General features: G+C 45.0%; 1 protein-coding gene across 4 annotated transcripts in view; it reads left to right on the forward strand.

Annotated features, from left to right (window-relative positions):
• The window catches only part of ABCC8 (ATP binding cassette subfamily C member 8), a 147,904-nt gene that overhangs the window by 103,522 nt on the left and 25,398 nt on the right, over positions 1–18,984 (forward strand). For all 4 annotated transcript variants that reach the window (XM_019552028.1, XM_019552029.1, XM_019552031.1 and 1 more), the window contains 5 exons: positions 4,867–4,992; positions 5,708–5,807; positions 12,623–12,870; positions 14,012–14,172; positions 17,795–17,864. In XM_019552028.1, the coding sequence (XP_019407573.1) occupies positions 4,867–4,992; positions 5,708–5,807; positions 12,623–12,870; positions 14,012–14,172; positions 17,795–17,864 (705 nt within the window). The remainder of the gene's footprint in view (positions 1–4,866; positions 4,993–5,707; positions 5,808–12,622; positions 12,871–14,011; positions 14,173–17,794; positions 17,865–18,984) is intronic.

Here is an 18,984-nt window from a genome sequence, read left to right on the forward strand (position 1 = left end):
AGGGTCAGACCCGGACAGGGGGCAGGGGTGGACACAAGGGCATGGGGGGTGGAGTCAAATCAAAGGAGGGTGGGGTCAGACCTGAATGGGGAGAGGGGGGCAGGATTGGACCCGAAGCCAGGGGGGAGGAGGGGCGCAGGTTCAGATGCAGGCTGTGTCCCTGCCGGCCCCGCTTCCCCGTCATTCTTAATGGGCAATTTGCTAGTACCTTTTGTAACATTCTATTTAATTACTGAATTATACATTTTGTATCTTTTTGCCACTATGGAAAGGTGTGCTTTCATATGATGACTTGTGTAGTCACAAACCCCAGAGATCTGGCTAGTCAGCTGGGATAGGAAAGGGTTTTTTTTCATAGAATCATAGGAAGTTAGAGTTGGAAGAGACCTCAGAAGGTCATCTAATCCAACCCCCTGCTCAAAGCAGGACCATCCCCTAATAGATCATCCCAGCCAAAGCTTTGTGTAGCTCATTTTAAAAACCTCCAAGAACGCAGCTTCCCCCTCCTCTCTGTTCCAGTGTTTTATTACCCTCCTAGTGACAAAATTCTTCCTAATATCTAACCTAAACTTCCATTGCTGCAACTTGAGACCATTGCTCCTTGTTCTGTCAACTGCCACCACTGAGAACAGTCTAGCTCCATCCTCTTTCAAATCACCCTTCAGGTAGTTGAAGGCTGCTATGAAGTCCCCTCTTAGTCTCCTCTTCTCTAGACAAAATAAACCCAATTCCCCCAGTCTTTCCTCATAAGTCAGTGGTCACCAACTAGTGGATCCCGATCCACCAGTAGATCTCATAGCTTCTTGGATTTAATCCAAGGCTAGGGTACGGGGCTGAGTGCCTGTGTGCACACGCACTCCAGCCCAGCAGGTCAGTCCATGGGGAAGGGGCCGGGGATTAGATTGAGCCCCTGTCAGTGAGGGACTGTGCCGCAGAGGCAGGAGCAAGGGTAAGTTGAGTAGGGCTCTGGCCTGGTGAGGCTTACTTGCTGGGGGGGCACACCCCCAAATAATTTTTTCTCCCTCAGTCTACCCCCCATTCCCTCCCCACAGACATACCTGCTGGGTGGGGAGAGCAGTGGCGGTAGCACACAGTAGAACTTAGGTTGCTTTTAAATGCCAAAGGTGATCGCCTGCTTTAAAAGGTTGGAGACCGCTGTCATAAGTCATGTTCCCCAGCCCCTGAACCATTTTTGTTGCCCTCCACAGGCCTGTTTCCAATTTGTCCATACCCTTTCTGTAGTGGGGGGCCTATCTCCCCTGCCATTTCTCTTCCTGCCCTTTTAATTGTTTGTGTTTCTGTATCATATCTTCTTCTTTGATTCCAAAACTGCACTGTTGTTAGTTTGCAACATCATTATTTTCCACAGCATCCAATTCATGTCACTAACTAAAGAAGACTATAACATAAGCCTTCAAGTCTCCCAGGCAGGAGACTCATTTTAAGTCATTGAAGACCTATGACTGTTGTTTCTATCATGACCAAACTACTTTGAAGTTAAGGGTGGGGAGAGGAGAAGGGATGGTTTTATTAGAAGCTATAACAGGATTTTGTTTAGGAACAAGACTTTAGCCAAGGAATTTAACAATTAGTTTTCAAACGAACGCTTCGGGCTAAACTGTGTTGCAAAGATGCAGCCTAGAATAAGAGAGAACAAACCAGTGTAAATTAAATTCTAAAATATTTTTGTTCAAAACTTGAAGTATTTCCATACATCAGTGCAATCCCAGTGACTCAGAGAGAAGGAGAAAGTTTGGATGCCAACTGTTCCAGTTCTCCACCAGGAGGTAGTTTTCTGGTCATACTATATCTGCCGTATATCAGCTCCCATGGTGTACTGGGAGAGACAGTACACCATGGGAGCTGATATATAGCTAATGAACCAGAGACAAGGAAAGCATGAGGGACACAAATTACAGCTGCACCACAGCAGCAGAACTAAAACATTTTTGTCATCAGACATTCAGTTGTTCCACTGGAGACTGATTTTTTTTGTGGAAAGTAAATGGTGTTTGAAAAAAGCATGTTTTGTCTATTCCCAGTTTTCCATTTTAAAACAGTTTCGGTGGAAAATTCACCTAGCCCCATTCCTGAGAGTCACTGAGCCACCTTAACCCCTAGTGAGGTCAGCTGATGTTATTGGTTGAAGACACTGTTCTTTTTCCCTTTCATACCAGTTTATCAGAATAAGTCTATGAGACCTGATATAATTACAGTGCTATCAAGTGTGTACATGTGAGTAGAAGGGGTGGCACTGAAGTGTAATTAATAGATATGTGAGGGGGGCAGAGCATCCTTCAGGCTTGACTCCAAAGTTATAAAATAATTTCCTCTTAAATGTGCCTTTCCCTCATCTAATATGTATTATTTGGAAAGTTTTAATCACCAGAATCCCCTAGAATTTCCTAGAGGCCCTCAGTATTAAAAAGTCTGTGGAAATGTGTACACTTAAGTGTAACAGCAGAATGAGAGCTGAGTGTCAGTACAGCTTGTCACTAAAAGCCTGTCCTTTCATTTAATGTGGTGACAGCTCTAAATTTGCAGGTTGTTATCATGATAATGACCTGTTTCAAGTTATGCACTCTTCAGTTTGCCAGAAGGGCAGATAATCCTCCTCCTTACTATTGTATCTTTTCTCATCTCTAAGGCTGGAAACAGATGTCATTTTTGTTTTATTATAAAAATGTTTGTGGCGGCACAAGGGCCAAGCAAACAAGCATCCATGCCCATCATCATGCCACAAATGCTCAACATTTGTGGGTGTGACACAGGTAGTATAAAATTGTGCTTCTTTTTTGCAGCAGACATCTGTTTGCTTTGTGGTGGGAGAGTATGGGCATCCTGGAGCTGTCTGTGCTTCCAGCTGGCCTGGGGAAGGTGCTTCTGGGGCTTCAAGGACCTGGTCCTGCTTTCCCTAGGAATTATTCCCATTTCCAGATCTTGTTGTGTCAGACCCCTGAAGCCATGGAGATGCCTGGCCAAGTTTCCCTTATTTGCAGACAGACTCATGCTCTGGGAATCCCTGGGCATGTATCATGGGGTATGCCATTGCAAATAAGAGAACTCCAGGTTCCCCACTTGCAGACATGTACCCCAGGAATGCCCTGGGAGGAGATTCCTCAGGCATGCATATTGTGTGGCCCCACCTCAACTTGGGGAATGCCTCTGCAAATAGGGGAACCCCAGGGTCCCTCATTTGTAGCTATCCCACAGGATCAGATCCCTGAGGCTCTGGGAGCCTTGCAGCAGGTGATGATTAGGTGGCCCATTGAAGTGGATCCCCTGGACCGGATCCCAGCACAGCAGATTTGCTTCATTGGGAGACATCTATTTATAGCCTGAGGGAGAGTTATGCAAGGAACAAAGAAAAGAAAAAAAACAAACAACCTTGCCACATGGATGTGGGAGGTTTAGGAAGAGAAAGAGTCAAAAGAAAAACAGATTTTATGTTGTGACCTTTGAAAAATATTGTTTGTTTAAGCACAAAGGGGAAAAAATATGTCTGGGTACCACAGCCCACAGAATTAAGGTAAAATAAATGGAAAAATAATGAAGTCCAGAGAAATGCCTGCTTTACCACTGTACCTGTTACAGCCAGTTACACCAGTGCGAAAGAGGACAGAGCAAAATGATATCAGACGGGAATGACAGGGTTTTACACCTACTTTACGGTTCACAACAGAGTTTATTTTTCCTGGGTGCAGCATTTACATATGTGCCTAGGACTGCAGAACATCGAGCCAGGGCAGAGCAGTCATGGGCTGGCAGAGGGTCCGAGGTTCAGTGGCAGAGGGGCTGGCTGGGGTATGAAGGGGAGGAGCTAGGGAGCAGGCAGCCCCGACACTGTAGCACCCTCATGCCCCAGCCAGCCCCAGTCACCATCTACATGTGCTTTGTGGTGGAATAAATTACTCCACCATAGGATAGTACTTGTCCTGGACAGTACTATCCTATGCTGGAGTTAATTAATTGACTCCTCCATAATATGGATGCGTGTGTAGACAGTGATGTTTTACTGTGGAGCTAATTAATCAACTCCACAATAAAGTGCACATGTAGCCACACCATTAAGTGTTCTCAGGGCAGCTTCATTAGCTTTGTTATTGAAGTTATACAGATGGGTTAAGTTGGTTGTCCAAAAGCATGTAGCAAGTCAGTAGCAGGGAACTGAAGTACAGGGAGTTTCTGGCTATTTCCCCTCTAATACTGCAGGGCCACATTTCCTCAGTGCAGCATGTCAATGCTTTAGTAATTCAAGTGATAAATAGTAACATTTCATTTTATGTGAGTTCTATATTCGAATTTGTGTTCAGTTCACTGGCTCATGCCACCTGCTATGAGTTTATGATGATGATAATTAGCACATCAAGCACAGGATTGTTCTAAGAAAATATGCAATTAATATAAAATAAAGATGTGTTGAAGTTTGCTGTTTTAAACTAACAGTGGGAAGGAATCACAGCTCAATTGCTAATGACTCACATTTCACATCTTTAATATATCTAGATCTGTGGGATCTAAAAGAAAAGTCTTCTTTAAAAAATGAGAAGGTTTGTGCAATAAGCTGAGTTCATCTAGTGCAGCTTTGGGGAATATAGTGCTGTATACTGAATCTTTTCAAAGTCCTCTCTAAGTGGTGCATGATGGAGAGTCTGCAGTATGCTGAAATGAGAAATGTCTTGAGTCATACCATAAAGTAGGATATCCTTTTCCTTTAATTTATAAAGGTGTTGATGATATCCAAACTGATTCATAGAATGGTCTTGTATTTTAATATTTTTTTAGTGGCCACAGCACAGATAGCAAACTCCATAAATACAGTTTAATATAATACTTCCTTGACAGCTTGTATTTTTGACTTCTTAGATAATTGCAATGAAGGATGGAACCATTCAAAGAGAAGGGACTCTCAAGGACATTCAGAAATCAGAGACTGAACTCTTTGAACACTGGAAAACACTCATGAATCGGCAGGACCAAGACCTAGAGAAGGTTATTATGAGTTCCTAACTTCTTTTGTAACTGTTCTTTACATGAAAACCAGTTTAGTTTGAAAAAAATGCAGTAGTTGAAATACTGTGTCACTGAACTTAATTGGAATAAAATGTTATGATTTGCTCTTTTATGCCAAATTTTACATCTAGGTTTATCAGACCTTATCCAATGTATGAAGCATCTAAAACTACATTCCTTATTATTGCAAAGTGGGGAATTTTCTTGCATATGGAATATGGAATTAAGCCATTAAGTATAAAGAGAAGTGAATCAATAATGTACAGGAATGGTTATGTTTTAAAGATAAATGTTGCAGATATTACCCACTGTATTGCATTTAATGTTTTTAGTACTTGTATAACTGGTCACTGATGATCAATAAATTAGTTTTCATTAATTATACTGCTACAAACTAGGAAGAACTACATAGTTGTTACTCTAGCAGATGCTCTCTTCAGTGGGAGCTTTCCCCGAGAGGCCTGAGAATGAAGCTGCTAAAATGTTGAATGAAATTAATGACTTGCTGGCAATATCACCTTCCCATTTTACGCATTTTTGGATTTATATAGAGGTGACAGATCTACTATCCCTTTCTATTCTGATAAGTTCCCTTTCTTTCTATTGACACTCTAATTTAGAAATATCTTTTGTGACCTCTATAAGTTTTTAGACACTTCATTGAAGCATACCTCATGCTTTGTTCTGCTTTTAGGAGACTATAATTGAAAGAAAAACTGTTTTGGAAAGGAAAAATCACCGGAGGACTACATATTCTCGAGAAGCTCTGCTAAATGATGATGAAGAGGATGAAGGTAAATAAGTTTGGCAATAAGCACCCTGAGGCCTATTACCCATTATCTGCAAGCCTGTAGTACTCAGGACATGCCTACACAGGTGGGGCAGTGTCCAGAGGGCACAGTCCCCAGGGATCAGGCCTGGGGTCCAGAGGTCAACTTGGGACAACTAAGAAGCTGTCCCTGCCATGTGGCTGCACAAACTACCAGCCATGTGGCACTGTACCAAGCAGGAGGCTGGCCCTCAGCTGATGCGGCTGACCAGGTGCAGTTTGTGCCTGAAATCAGTGTCTACATGTGCGCTATTAGTTAATGCCTCATTTTTTTAGCACTTATATGTATTGGTACTAGCAAGCAGTGCACTAGAGTAATCTACTGTGCAGTAATTCCCATGCATATGTAGATGGTGATGCTTTACTGCGCATTAGTCTAATTAGTCTAGTGCATTAGTTGTTGTTTTATTGTTGAATCATTCTGGGGGTAATAGGTTTAAAATAAGCAATAAAGCCATGATTTTCCAAAAAAACTCTGAGCGCCTATCCATGTGACGGATATCTGCTCCGACGCATGCCAATTAGCACACATCAGACCAGACTTGATTAACTGAGTCTGCTGCAAGTCTGCTGGAGCAGCCTCTGTGTCATGTGTATTCAGTGTCCCTGGATTTCCAAATGGTGGTGGGAGCGCTTTAACTAAAGCTTGTTGAATGCCCTCTGTGACTCGATATTTTCCATGGGTTATGTTTTTTAAGAATCACATGGCAAGGTTGACCTTTGAATGCAGTTTGTAAAAAGCAATCTGGAAATGTTAGGTAACTAACTGTAGCCTTCTGAAATCTGTCAAAACTGTTCCCATTTGGGCTGCAGTTCAGGAGAGTGTTCATATTCAGGAAGAACAAATTTTGATAGAACTCAATAGGACTTAGCACATGCTTAAGAATAAGCATGGGCTTTTAACTAGATTCCTGAAAAGAAGCTAACTTAAACAAGCATTTACCTTTGTTGAGCCAAATTCTCTTCTGGTGTAAAGAGCACAGTTGCACTGACTTAAGTGGAGTTTTGTCCCATCACATTAGCCCAGTAGTGCCCACAGCTGATTTATTTCCCTATAAAGAACATCTCTATATTTTAAAAGCTCTTCTCCCCTCCTTTTGGGATAATAATTTCACACAGACATACATACACATGAAACATTTGATTAACAATTACAATTGCAAAACTTGCTCTGCAGCTTTCAAACTACAAAGGTGGCTTTTAAGAACCCAGACCAGAGAAAGGGCATTCATTCTCTCTTTAAAAGAGAGGAGCAAGGGGCAGTTTAAAAAGGGTCCGCCGATGGCTTAGTTGCAGTTTGTCCCAGCTCCAGCGAGAGACACACAGGCAGAAGCCTATTGTGCCCCTGTAGAGCCTAGGGACCCCCAGAACCCCCCCAGAGGGACCCTGACCCAGACCTCCAGCATAGTCAGAGGTAGGTGGGGCCTGCAGCAGGGAGGGAGGGTCCCTGACCCCAGACAGCTGCAGGGCAGTTGAATCGCAGCCAAGGAGGGACACGCCCCCCCCAGCTCCTACTTGGCCCAGCCCCCAGGGAGCCATGCAACCAGTCCCACCCAGCGCATGAGACTGGTGAAGGGGGGACACACACCTGTCCCCTTCTTCCATGGGGCAGGGACCTCTAAGGCCCTAGAAAAGTGCAGCCCCATTAGTGAGCCCTTCTGTGCATGCGCACAGTTTAAAAAGGGCCTGCGGTTTGTCCCTGCTCCAGCGAGAGAGACACAGGCAGAAGCCTATTGCACCCCCATGGAGCCTAGGAACCCCCAGAACCCCCAGCAGGACCCTGACCCAGACCTCCAGCACAGCCAGAGGTAGGTGGGGCCCGCAGCAGGGAGGGAGGGACCCTGACCCCAGACAGCTGCAGGGTGGCTGAATCAGAGCCGAGGAGGGACAACCTGCCCCAGCTCCTACTTCACCCAGCCCCAGGTAGCCATGCAACTGGAGCCTTACGAATAGGCCACGCAAACAGGCACACTTGTCTGCCTGGTGCACAAGTTAGTGTGGGAGTTTGGGCCCTGCCTGTGAGCCCCTAGGGTAGATAGTCATTTAGCCAGACTACCATCAGTAAAATTCAGATGGGCATGCGCTGCAACCCGAGGGTCTTCTCGGGGTCTCCAGCCCCCCACTCTGGCTCTTCAGAGGCCTCTACCCAGATGGAGCCCATAGTTCCGGGTCCTATGCAGTCAGAGCCCCTGGCTGTTGGCTGTGGGGGCTGCCTGACACTTTTTCAGGCTCTGGGGACTAGGAGCATGGCCACCTCCCCTTGTGAGGTCTGCTGCCTTTTGGGGTCTCTGGCAGGCCAGCTGGAGGAGCTCCAGGCCACAGTCCAGAGACTGTGCACCATCAGGGATGGCAAGTAGGAGACTGACTCCTACTACCAGGCCTTTCACACCCTGGAGGCGGAGAGTAGACCAAGGTAGCCTTCCAGGACAAAGGAGAACTCGGGGACCTCCCATGCTGTCCAGCCAAGAGGTGGGCCAAGGTGATCAAGGGCCGCACCAAGGTCCCCGCCCCACTGGAACTTTGCAAAAGGTACAAACCTCTTGCAGCCCCAGCAGAGCCTGCTAAGCTGCCAGCTCCGGTAGGCAGCACAGGCTCAACTGTAGCTACCACCCCCTCACTCCCCAAGACAAAACACAAAGTATTTGTCAGGGAAGACTCCATCCTGAGAGGGACATCTGCCACTCCGACCCCTTAACCTGGAAGTCTGCTGCTTCCCAGGTGCCCGTGTCCGAGACATTGCAGAGAAGATCCCTGAGCTCCTCCGGCCCACTGACCACTACCCTATGCTCCTTATCCATGTGGGCACCAATGACACGGCTTGGAGCACTCCCATCTGGGTCATGAAGTACTACAGGGATTTGGGAGCAGGGCTAAAGGGTTTGGGGGCACAGGTGGTGTTTTCTTTGCTCCTCCCAGTCTCAGGCTTTGGGCTGAGGAGGATTGTGGTAGGAAACCAAGACTGCAGCACTGGTGTCATTGGGAAGGCTTCGGCTTCCATGACCACAGTCCACTATTTGGTGAGAGAGAGGCAGTGAGCTGCTGGGAAGAGATGGCCTCTACCTCTCTCAGCTGGGAGGAGGCTCTTCTCAGCCAGACAGGCTTACCTGCTCCACCGGGCTTTAAACTAAGCCCGTTGGCAGACAGGGGGCACTACTGCCACTGCTGGCCCGCTGAACAAGCTTTGCAAAGCCAGTAGGTCAAGGCACTTAGGGGAGCCCACACCTGCCCCAGCCCTGGAGTGAGTTGTGGGCAAGGCAAGAGCCCCTAAAGGGACACTTGCCTGCCTGTACACAAATGCCAGGAGCTTGGGGAATAAACAGGAGGAACTCATCCTCCTGCTTAACACAAATAATTACAACGTCATAGAGATAACGGAGACCTGGTGGGACTCAACCCATGACTGGACCAGGGGTATAGATGGCTATACCCTGTACAGGAGAGATCAAGTGGACAAAAGGGGTAGGGGGTGTAGCTCTCTGTCAAGGAAAGCTACGTATCCCTGCAAGCCAACATTGGCGACCAGGGAGGATGACTGGAGATCCTCTGGGTTAAAATGGGTTAAAATCCATGGGTAACATGGCACAGGGGACACAATGGTGGGAGTCTACTACAGGCCTCCTACCCAGGATCAAGAGCTTGACCAGGAGTTCGCCAGGGAATTGACTGATGTTGCATGCTCCTGGCGTATGGTTGTCATGGGAGACTTCAACTACCCTGACATCTTGTGGGAAGAGTGCTCAGCCAAATCCGAGTGGTCACAAAGCTTTCTCTCATGCGTGGATGAGCTCTATCTGACACAAGAAGTCGATGGGCCAACGAGAGGTAAAGCGCTGCTTGACCTGGTACTAGCAAAAGGGGATGACCTAATCAGCTACCTAATGATCGAAGGGAACCTGGGTGACAGTGACCATGAGTTGATCACCTTCACCATCCTCCATAAAGCTGGCAAGTCAGTCAGCAATACAGAAGTCTTTGACTTCAGGAAAGCTGACTTTGACACGCTCAGGACACTTGTCAGTGAGGCCCTAATGGGGATGGGAGTTCAGGTTGAGTGGTTGCTCCTCAAGGGAGCAATCCTGGATGCACAAGCTAAGTGTATTCCGTCTCAGAGGAAAGGTAGCAAAAGGACACAGCAGCCCCCTTGGCTCTGCAGGGAACTAGCGGACTTCCTGAGTCTAAAAAGAAAGACCTACAAAGGATGAAGGACTGGATCCACTTTCAAGGAGGAATATTCTGCATTGGTCTGGACTTGCAGGGAGGGAACCAGAAAAGCCAAGGCTGCAACTGAACTCCAACTGGCTACAAGTATCAAGGACAATGAAAAGTCCTTTTTTAGATATGTGGAGAGCCAGAGGAAAAGCAAGAGCAACATTGGACCCCTGCTAAACCAGTTGGAACAATTGACAACCAATGCCCAGGAAAAGCCAACTTGCTAAATGGGTACTTTGCATCAGTTTTTCACCAGTCCCAAGGGGTGCCCCCGCCCATTACAGGATGGAAACGCCTGAGTGAGGGTGATCCCTTACCCTCCTTCAATGCTGACCTTGTGAAGGAACACCTTGAGAGGCTGGATGCCTTCAAGTCAGCCAGCCCTGACAGTTTACACCCCAGGGTACTCAAGGAGCTGGCAAGCACCATAGCTCAGGCCCTGGCACGGATCTTCAAAAACTCCTAGAGCTCTGGTGAAGTGCCCAAAGACTGGAAGAAGGCCAAAGTGGTGCCTATCTTCAAGGAAGAAAAGAAAGTGGATCTGGCAAACTACAGGCCCATCAGCCTGACCTCTATCCCAGGGAAGATCTTAGAAAAGATTATCAAAGAGACCATTCTTAACAGACTGGCCGATGGCAGCATCGTAAGAGATAGCCAGCATGGGTTTGTTGCGGGTACATCTTGCTTGACCAATCATATTTCCTTTTATGACCAGGTGACCTATCACCTGGACAAGGGAGAAGAAATTGATGTCGTATATCTTGACTTTAAAAAAAAAAGCCTTTGATCTGGTATCCCATGATCACCTCCTAGCAAAACTGGCCAACTACGGCCTCGGCTTCACCACGAACTGCTGGCTGGAGAACTGATTCCGTGGTCAGACCCAAGGGGTGGTGGTTGAGAGAAGTCAATCATCATGGTGTCCTGTGACCAGTGGGGTCCCCCAAGGCTCTGCCCTTGGAGCTATATTGTTCAACATCTTCATTAATGACATGGACATTGGAGTCAGAAGCAGACTGGTCAAGTTCATCAATGATACCAAACTCTGAGGTAAAGCATCCACACCCGAGGACAGGAGGGCGATCCAGGCTGACCTTGACAGGTACAGGAAATGAGTGGATGAGAACCTGATGGTATTTAACACCAAAAAATGCAAGGTTCTCCACCTTGGGAGGAAAAACCTGCAGCCCGCTTATAGGCTGGGCAGTGCTACGCTGGTTAGCACTACAGATGAAAGGGACTTTGGGGTCATGATTGACCCCAAGATGAACATGAGCCTTCAATGTGATGCTGCAGCTAGTAAAGCGAGCAAAAAGCTGGCTTGCATCCATAGATGCTTCTCAAGCAAATCCCAGGACATCATTCCCCCATTGTACTCAGCCTTGGTAAGGCCGGAACTGGAGTATTGCATCCAGTTTTTGGCTCCACAATTCAAAAAGGATGTGGAGAAGCTTGAGAGAGTCCAGAGAAGAGCCATGCACATGATCAGAGGTCAGGAAGATAGACCTTATAATGAGATGCTGAGAGCCGTGGGACTCTTCAGCCTGGAGAAGCATAGGCTCAGGAGTGATCTGGTGGCTGCCTACAAGTTTATCAGGGGTAACCACCAGGATCTGAGGGAACATCTGTTCACCAGAGCACCCGAGGGGATGACAAGGTCAAATGGTCACAAACTCTTTCATGACTGTTTTAGGCTAGACATAAGGAAGAACTTCTTTACTGTCCAAGACCCCAAAGTTTGGAATAGACTGCTGCTGAAGGTGGTTCAACCACCTACTTTGAACGCCTTCAAGAGAAATTTGGATGCTTATCTTGCTGGGATCCTATGACCCCAGCTGACTTCCTGCCCCAGGACAGGGGTCTGAACTCGATGATCTTCCAAGGTCCCTTCCAGCCCTAATGTCTATGAAATCTATGAAAATGTTGTGCACATTTTGAATGGTAGCTTTTATAAGCTAAGATGCTAGACCTTGATCCTGCCATCAGTAGTTCAGAAGCAGAAGATTGCATCTGCCCGAAACCCTACTTACAATAGCAGGACTCTGCAAGAGTGTAGTATCTCGGCCTCTTGAAGGCTCAGATCGAAAACAGTACTCCACCTGAACACTGTCAAATGTATTGGAGGTCAGGAAGAGGAACATCCCCAAGCTGTTAACTGTTTGCCAAGGGATTACTTTATTTTTTTAATAAATGCCTTATTATTGACTGGTTTCATGAATAACATCTGCTACGCTAGTCACCTTGCAAACTGTGGATATTGTACAACATTGTTGTTCCAGTAGACTACCTTGTTGGCATATTGTTCCTCATATTTAACTGGTTGTGCCATATCGTGTTAATTTATAGCACTGGGGCTATTAGCCTCCAAGCACCTGCTTAAGATATTTGCTGAATTGGGTTCTATGAACATAAGACATGAAGTGCAACATGGACAGCACGGGTAATAAGTCTTGTTATGGTATTTCACAATCAGCCTTTGCCAGTTCATATATCGGGTGTAAATGTAAGAAGATCCCAGCGTAACTTTACTATCAGTCCCTACTAACAGTCCTTTTGTTTTGTTAATTGCAGAAGAAATAACAGAAAGTGATGATGAAGACAATTTATCCTCTGTGCTACATCAGAGAGCAAAGATGCCTTGGCGAGCCTGTGGGAAGTATCTCAGCTCAGCAGGAATTTTGCTCTTACCTTTATTGGTCTTTTCCCAGCTCTTGAAGCACACTGTTATGGTGGCTATTGACTACTGTCTGGCAAAGTGGACATCTGCTGCCATTTCTGCAATGATAACAGAAAAGCAAAAGAATTGCACAGCTTGCCAGGTATGGTAAAGCCACATATTTAGTTTGACAGGTAAACCTTTCCCTACCTTAACTTCCACTTGACCTTTTATGTGTGATGTGTTGTATTCCTTCTACAATGTACAACACGGAATATTGTCAAGGTTAACACATTTTTAGTTACCATCATCATTATGGTGCTGAATTTCTTCTTTTTACCATGATTATAATATTGTAATCATTTCACACTACTTGGTAATGTAGGTCTGCATCTCTAAAATAGTCTTGACAGAGACATAACTCTTTTTTTCTGTGTTGTACCCGTGTGGCTGCTGATAGTGCTTTCAAGCCGACTTCCCTAACAAATGAGAACAAAACCCTAATCTAGACTACTTCTCTTTTGATTTTTATTTTAATTCTGCATGGGATTCCTAATAGCGTGAGCTGTGGGATTTTACCTCATCAAGGAAAAAAATACCAAACAGCTTGAATAGTGCTATGATTAATTTATTATTTTTAAGAAGGACTAAGTAAGTATTCCATCATTTTTGATGCAATGCTGAAAATTATTCTTGTTGAAAAACCCTATTTCCATCTGTGTATGAATTGATGTCTGTTACTTGCATTTTTGTGAATTTTGCTGTAGACTTCCATGGGACCAAGATTTTGCTTTTGAGGCTGAATTTTAATGTAAAATTGCTAGTAATTTATTCTAAAACTTCCTGTTCTTTCTCCTACTTGCGTTAGAAGATGGTACCCAACATGTGATATCAGGCTCTAAAATGAATTGTTTACTCAATTGGAATTCTCAAATACATAAACTTTTAAATCCTTGCTTCTCACTTAATTCCTGGACCACCACGGCAAAACATCACTCCAACACTATCATAAACTTTTAAAATAATTTTATAAGATTCTGTGATTCTGAATATCTAATCCAATCCAAACATGCTTTTCACCTGAACAATTTCATAAGTATTGCTTAAGGTGGTTAGGACTCATTGGCAAAGTTAAATGGAGAAGGAAGCTTGTGTTTCCTCCCTTCATTGGGTGGAGGAAAATGGGCTTCTTTCCTGAGGCTGTCAATTCTGTATTTTGTCTCCAAAATAAACTGATTTATTTTAAATTATTTTAATTGTTTAAAGATAACATTTCTATTTTTCTTTCTTTCTTTTTTTCTTAGAACTTTGATCATGCTTACTATTCAAAGGTGTTCAGCATACTCTGCTGCATCGGGATTATATTGTGCCTTGTCACATCAATAGCAGTGGAGTGGACTGGTTTGAAAGTTGCCAAAAAACTACACTCGGCTCTGCTGAATAAAATTATTTTGGCACCAATGAGGTATTCCTTTGGTTTTACTACAAGCAACATTTGATATTCCTTATTTCCAGACAGCCTTTCAAATGTAGTTCTATTCTGAAGTGACTACAAATATTTTTTTAGTGTAGTTCATTGAAATACAGTGCAAGTTAGGCTCCTAATTGTTTGACTTCTTAAAAAAAAAAATTAAAAAAATCGGACTTCAACTTCCCGGTAAGACAGTATAGATGTTTTTACCCTGAATCAAAATACTAACCTCTGACTTTCCAGAATCTGCAATTTTAATTATAAAAATCGGGGGGGGCAGGGTGTTATTACTTCACTAATGCAGGTGGTAGTGGGGTCAGGAAGGCTGCAGGAGGGAGAAATGAGGGGGGGCCAAGGACAAAGGGGCTACCTGACCCATCCCCCCAGCCACTATTTTCCCTGCTGTAGCAGTGAGCTGGAGACAAATATAAGACAACCCTCTGATAATTAGATTCTGTACCTGGAAAATAGTAACAAATTTATGAATTTTCTGTACATAGAACCTAATTATTGGGGGGGAGCGGGGTAACAGGTCTCCCTCCCCAGCGTCATCTTCCCTGGTAATCCGTGCCTTACAGAGGTGTCCTTGGCATCTTCTCTGAAGTTATGTCCCGCCCTGTACTCGTCTGCCACGTCTTGATGGAAATTATTATGATGATGTTCTTGTGAGCGGGAGACTGCCTATTGTATTTTGTATGTTGGGGCCTTTTGCCTACACAGGCCTGATCCCTGTCTTTCTCTAGCTAGGCCTCCCATTCTAAACCCACCAAACAGGGTTTGACTCTGAGGCTCTAGCCTTTTCTGGTGTCTTGAGGCTTGTGGCCCCCTTTCCTGTTCCGATCTGGAGCCCGGGCCCCCACCCCACAGCCAGGGGATTGAAAGTTCAAAGGCAGGGGACAGCCCTGAACTCACACTCTCCCAGTCTGAAGAGAAAAAAAAATAAAATAAAACCACCTCAGATGCACCAGGCCTCCCCAGCCTTTAAAGATCACGCCTTCAGGCACCAGGGTCAGTGCACCCCAAAATCCTGTGCCCCTACTGGCACCAGGGCCTATGTACCCCCAAAAGCCATGCCCTTACTAGTGCCAGGGTTCCCACTCCATAGCGAGCCCCAAAATGAGGCCTCCTCCTTCCCCTAATAGCCTCACCCAAACCACTGGTGTTATTCAATAAAAAGAAAAGAAGTAAACAGTCCTGTCTGTGGGTAATAACTGCCACCAGCAAATGTGATCCAGAAAAGCAGCATGTCAGCTTACATTCACAGGGTTCATGCTTTGGCTCCTCACCCTCGGCTGGTCCTTGCTGAGGTGTGGCTACTGTCTTTCCGGGACTTCCGTAGTTCCCCATTTCCCGCCTTTGGAGTGCTCACCAAGCCTCTCCATGGGACTCTGGGAGAAACTCCTTCACCTTTGGCTGCTGCTCCTCCATTGCCACTCTGCCCAGGGTTTCTATAGTCCTGGCCTGCCCCTTCCGGTCAGCTGACTGGCTGGCCAGGCTCAGCATTTAACCTCTTCCTTCCCAGCACTCCATGCCCAGTAAGATCTGGCCTTAAAGGGGCAGACCTGCCTTCTGGTAACAGGGCTAGGGTTCCTTCTTACAGGGGGTCATCTTAAATTTAGGGACAACTTAGATTTGAGCCAATATATTAAAGAGAAAACCCAACCAGAAGTCAGGAAGTTGCAGATTCTGTTCTATTGCACTTCTCTTTGATAGAAGTGCTTACTGTGGTGCAATGATTTACTCCTGCACAACTTCACTGAAGCTAATACCCTTGAACAAGTCTTACTAACACATCATTAATGGAATTGCACAAGTATCTTTGACCGTGTAATTTGGCCTGCGTAATTCCTATTTCTGGTGCCAGTGCACAAAAGACCATAATCTCAGCCTAGGGCCTCTCAGGCTCCAACATAATGGCAAGATAAGGTATAGAATTCCTTGGTTCCCAATGCCAGATGTGCATGGTGAGCTAGTCTTCAGCACCGGCCCAAAAAAGCCCTCGGTCCCATATATCTACCTGTTGCTATTCAAGTTCATATAAAACTTTTTTAAATGATTTTTTTCCTGTCATTTATTGCTATTTCAAGAAAAAGTAATGGGGTCATGCAAGATTTGGGAATACGTTTAGTCTGTAATTTGTCTGAACAGAGGAGTTCCTTGTATATGTGAAAGGGAAATGTTTTTTCTTATTTAATTATGTTACTTACATTGTGCAGGGACATAAAGGAAATCTAGAGAGCAAACTGATAGTGCTGAGCCATAGTCAAGTCTTTAATATGTCTGTTTTGGGAACTCAACAATTATGTAGCAGGCTATGTCACTTCAGAAGCACTAGACCTATTACTCCTTCCTTCCATCTTCTTATATCCTGTCAGCATGTTCCACCTTGGGTACAAAAATAGGCTTAGTCCTTGTTGCTGCCTGGTTCCCCTATATATGGGCAGGCTAGTAGATACTCTGTAGGGCTACCTGATTTGATTCAGTGGAGATTCGGTCCGATTCAGTGGCCGAATCGCCAAATGCTAATCGAATCAGGAGACCCTTTAATCTCTCCAAATTGAATCGGAACCCTCCGAATCGATTCAGTAATTCGGACACAGACACAGCTTTAAATGCTTTTTCTACATACCTCAAGGTGCCAGGCAGCTTGTGAATGCTGCAATGCTGGGGTGAATGGAGCATCCCACAGGAGCGCGGGGGGGGCGGAGCAGTCCCCTGTGCACTTGGCAGCAGACCTGGAAGTGGACCAGACATTTCTGGTCCATTTCCGGGTCTGCCAGGGAGTGCACAGGGGCCCTGCTTCCCCCACACACCCCAGCTCAGCGACTGGTTCCTCCTAGGTCTGGTGGGGGGGAACCCAGGGTCTCCCTGCGGCCGATTGCTGAGTCAGGGAGGTGCAGGCGGACCCCCTGGCACGTTTACCAGTGGTCCTGGAAGTCAACTGGAAGTACTTCTGGTCCATTTCCAGGTTCACCACCAAGCACGTGGCCCCCCCCCGCCACACCTGTGGGATGCTTCCTCCACCCCAGCATTGCAGTGTTCACAAGCCGCGCCTGGTACCTCGAGGTATAAAAAAAAAAAATTTAAAGCTGTGTCTATGGCTGAATCACTGATTTGCTGAATCAGCATTTAATCTTCAGATTCAGCCAAATCGAATCAGGGACAGTGATCTGAATCAACAGATTGAATCATTGCCCCGATTTGGGCCAAATCCAAATTGAATACAGCCCGTTTCACATACCCCTAATATACTGTAGGCCAAAAGTTTCCTCCATATTCGAACTTGGTGTTGCATCATAGGCATATCCCCACAGTATTCCCTACTGCAGAAGTGGTAAACTCAAACTCATCCAGCTCATAGGCTGGATCAGTGTCACTGGGGTGGTCTCTGGTTCTGGGCTGAACCAGGAGTGATCCTCTGTGCAGTGCCTGTGGTGCCAGGTCCATTTCGCGCATAGGCCATATGTTTAATATCCCTGCTCTACTGCAGTCAATAGATATCCATGTGTTTTAATGCAGAACATAGCTCAAGAGAAATGGGTGTCAGAAGGGAAAATTTTAAAAATTACTTAGGTATTGAATTTCTTACTTTTTTCCCATTTATCATCTGTTATAGATTTTTTGAAACCACCCCATTGGGAAGTATCTTGAACAGATTTTCTGCTGATTGCAATACCATTGACCAGGTACAGAATAAATAAAACTATTCACTGAATTCTGCATGCTGGTTTCCCTGCACACTTCTCCCCACCCCCAATCTCCAGTAAAAACAAAATGTCTCTGAATGTTTCACATGATATTAAGATGGACTAAATCTCATTTAGTTATAATTGGCCAGAGAGGGTTTTAACTTTATTTATTAATTAATCCAACCTACTGAGAGTATTTAGTTTACATGCCTTTATCTTTACATTATGACTTGTGGTATTCTAGTAAAGAGAAGTCTAGTTCTTAAAATTAAGTTCTTTAAACACTTTCAATTAATCAGATAACATCCAAATGTCAGAGTTTGTGGTTTATTTTAACAAAGGGACCTAGTGTTGTCTCATGGTTGAAGCACTTGCTCCTCTTGGAAATAAAATTATGGCAACAGTCCAGTGGTCTGATCACCTGCAGCTATAGTATAGTTCCAAACGCAAAAGCCAGCTGGTCACTTTATCCTATCGCCATTGCCACTTGCACACATTTTCTTTTGGAGGAATGTCCTACAGTTCATACAATGAAGTGTTGGTATAACGAATTCCAGGAGACTTGCAAACATAGTTCTTTATAGTGAAATGTTGTTAAAGTGAAGTTTGCCAAGTTTGAAAGAGTACTCCCCAGAGGATCGATATATGTAGTGTGGGACAAGCAGCAGATGCCAGAGAACAACTGCAGTGAACAGGCAGGAACATATTGTGAAATCAAGTCAGAAACATAAACTGGGTACATTGACTATATTATTTTAATACATAAGGTAATACAACATTGTATGATTGATTCAGTGTATAAATCAGTTATCTTCTTCTGCACGTGCTTGATAATGCCTGTACCTGCATGTCTTTCTAAGTAATGTTGGAATATATCTGCACTCTAAAATGTTGTCCGGGACATCTCTGAGTGATAATGGCAACCTCTTTGTGTTTGTAAACAAGAGGAAAATGAATATACAGATACTTTTCCATCTTATTCTTCTTCCCCATTTGATTTTTGCAACTGGATAGCTCTGGCACCACCAGAATATCATTATCTACAGTGATGCAGTATTGGAGTGTCAGTTCAGGAGATATGTCAGTTTTCTAGCACTCCTCCATCTACCATTCTAAT

The sequence above is a fragment of the Crocodylus porosus genome, unplaced genomic scaffold, assembly GCF_001723895.1.
Source record: "Crocodylus porosus isolate Cpor-Errol unplaced genomic scaffold, CroPor_comp1, whole genome shotgun sequence".
NCBI classification, from domain to species: domain Eukaryota; kingdom Metazoa; phylum Chordata; order Crocodylia; family Crocodylidae; genus Crocodylus; species Crocodylus porosus.